Source organism: Mesitornis unicolor, unplaced genomic scaffold (assembly GCF_000695765.1).
Source record: "Mesitornis unicolor isolate BGI_N332 unplaced genomic scaffold, ASM69576v1 scaffold51214, whole genome shotgun sequence".
Taxonomy (NCBI): Eukaryota; Metazoa; Chordata; class Aves; order Mesitornithiformes; family Mesitornithidae; genus Mesitornis; species Mesitornis unicolor.
This window is the reverse complement of record NW_010183119.1, coordinates 47,649-49,872: the sequence shown is the minus strand read 5'-3', so window position 1 is coordinate 49,872 and position 2,224 is coordinate 47,649. Positions and strand designations below refer to the sequence as shown.

Genomic DNA, 2,224 nt, shown 5'->3' with positions numbered 1-2,224 from the left:
GAACACATAAAGATGTCAGCTCGAGCTGTTTACTAATTAACACTTAAAAAGACACAGATTAGATATGCGTGGCTAAGAGCAATTATAATCAAGACGAATTTCTCCAGTCATTGGGGAACTGAAAAAAAAGCCTAATTGCTGGAACCAATGTTTTAAAAACTGAAATCACGCCAGTTAGCAAATATGTTCATTTAAAGAACATTTCATGTGACTGTGCTCTGGAGAATTGACTGCAAACATGAGAACAAGGAAAAATACTTCTGTATAAAATTAAAATTTTAAGCTCTTTTAGATTTACAACTTCTTCATTAAATATATTTGCTGAGAGCAGCCCATGAAAACTTCTAGCAATTAAGTGGTTAAACGAGCTGCCTGTCTCAGTTCAGAAGGAATGATTAGCAGGAGATGCTCACTTTGCTAATAAGCCTCCCCATGCTTTCGCCCTGCAGGATTTGGGCCCATTTCCACCAGCGTTCCTGTCCCTGGCCTGGCAGCCTGGAGGATGGGGACCGCAGCGCAAACGTGGGGACAGAGAAAAGGAACTCCTGGAATTCTTTAGGAGTATTTTTTTGCGAGGCGTCTCGCTCCAGGGAAAATGTTCTCGCTGCTGGGGAAATCCAGAAGATTTGCCTAACGGTGCTATTGCTTGCAAGGGAAATAAAACCACGAGAAATTCACAATATTTATACGCGCAGCTATCTGTGTGCAGACAAGACAGTTCATCAAGGGGCATGGGCTGCTAATTGTGCTTCTCATTACCCTGAAACACAGGCAGCCCGTACCGGCATGGGGAGTGTCAGCAGAGCGGTACCAACTCCTCCCCTGCCGCCCCGGTGACCCTGCGCTCTGTGAGGGCAGAGACTGCCCTCTTGGGCAGCACCTCAAAGCCCATCGCTGCTCCCCCAGCCCAACGCATGGCTCACAGCCCTGGCAACCAAACACCTTCATGTGGCCCTCAGACTTTCAGGCACGAAAGCATGGATTTGAGAAACGGGACTCACAAAGAGAATCAAAAAGCAGTGGCCATGAGGAGTCTGGGAGTTTTCCTCCGCCATCTCCTTACTTTCTGCCCCTAACCCCACTGGCTGGCACAAGGGAAAATGTCTGTGACCAATGGAGCCAAAGCAGCACACACTGCTGAGATGATTTCCTCCTGGCTGTGCCAAAACGCTCCTGGGGAACATGGCACTGGCCTCGGTTTGTCAGCTGTCTGCTCCCTGCGCTCCTGGAAGGCCCATGCTCGCTGAAAGCGCAGCCTGTTTTTACCATCACCATCGAACTGAGAAATGATGAAGCAGTTTACCTGCCACTGCTCAATCACGTTCATCTCCTTCCCTGAGATGCAAGAGGCCACCAAACACAAAGTGTCCTGACTGTAACGAGTTTTGTTTGTAAATGAGAAAGGAAGGTTGAATAAGACAGACATGTGGAATTAAACAAAGGGCAGCAGACTTTGCCGTAAGTTTAGCACCCAAAGCATCTCCACCTGGCACAGATCACCAAGGACACCACTGCTTCGGAGCCTACTGCCTGCCTCCGCATGGCCCTGTCCACCAGCAGTGGCCTGGGACAAACAAGAGAGGCCTTTTCCGCCAGAGACGGGATCTGACGGTGCGGGGAGCACAGCGCTCACCGTGCTGCTCAGTGCCCAGCTGGGTACCTACCTCCTTTTCGATTTCCGCAAGAGTCTTGATGGTGATGCCCAGGAGATCAACTGGCTGCATCTGGCAAAGAAAAAAAAAGAAATGTAAAATTTTGGGTTTTTTAATGTTTTGTTTTTGTTTTGTTTGAAGTCAGCAAATACTCCATCCCAGCGGTTTAGAGGTGCCATCTGCAAACACGGGCATAATCCTGTCTCTCAGCTCACCCCAGACGTGAAGCAGCAGCGGGTGGGTTGGGACAGCAGCTCCCACGCTTCCTTCCTGAGGGGGACAGCAGAGGCTCATCTCGGTTTTGCTCTGCTCGGGCAGATCTGTAGCCACGTCCCTGCGCAGGACACCTCGTGCTGAAACACCCATGGACCTCGTATGGCTGCAGCGAGAGGCGTGAGCAGCACCAGCTGCAGTAAGCCCCGACCAAACTGACCATATGGTGGCAATAGTGTCTAAAGGATCTGAGGGGAGGATTAGCACGACCTAATCTCGCTGCATTTGTCCTCGCAGCGGGGACTCCAGCTTTCTGGGAATAATGGCCCATAAACAACCCCTTCAGAAAGCAATGGTTG

General features: G+C 50.0%; 1 protein-coding gene across 1 annotated transcript in view; it reads right to left on the bottom strand.

The window, feature by feature from the left end:
- Positions 1-1,664: 1,664 nt before the first annotated feature.
- The window catches only part of MVB12B (multivesicular body subunit 12B), a gene marked incomplete at its 3' end in the record, with an annotated part of 42,902 nt that continues 42,342 nt past the window's right edge, over positions 1,665-2,224 (bottom strand). Inside the window, exon 8 of the mRNA XM_010183995.1 lies at positions 1,665-1,724. Coding sequence (XP_010182297.1) covers positions 1,665-1,724 — 60 coding nt within the window. The remainder of the gene's footprint in view (positions 1,725-2,224) is intronic.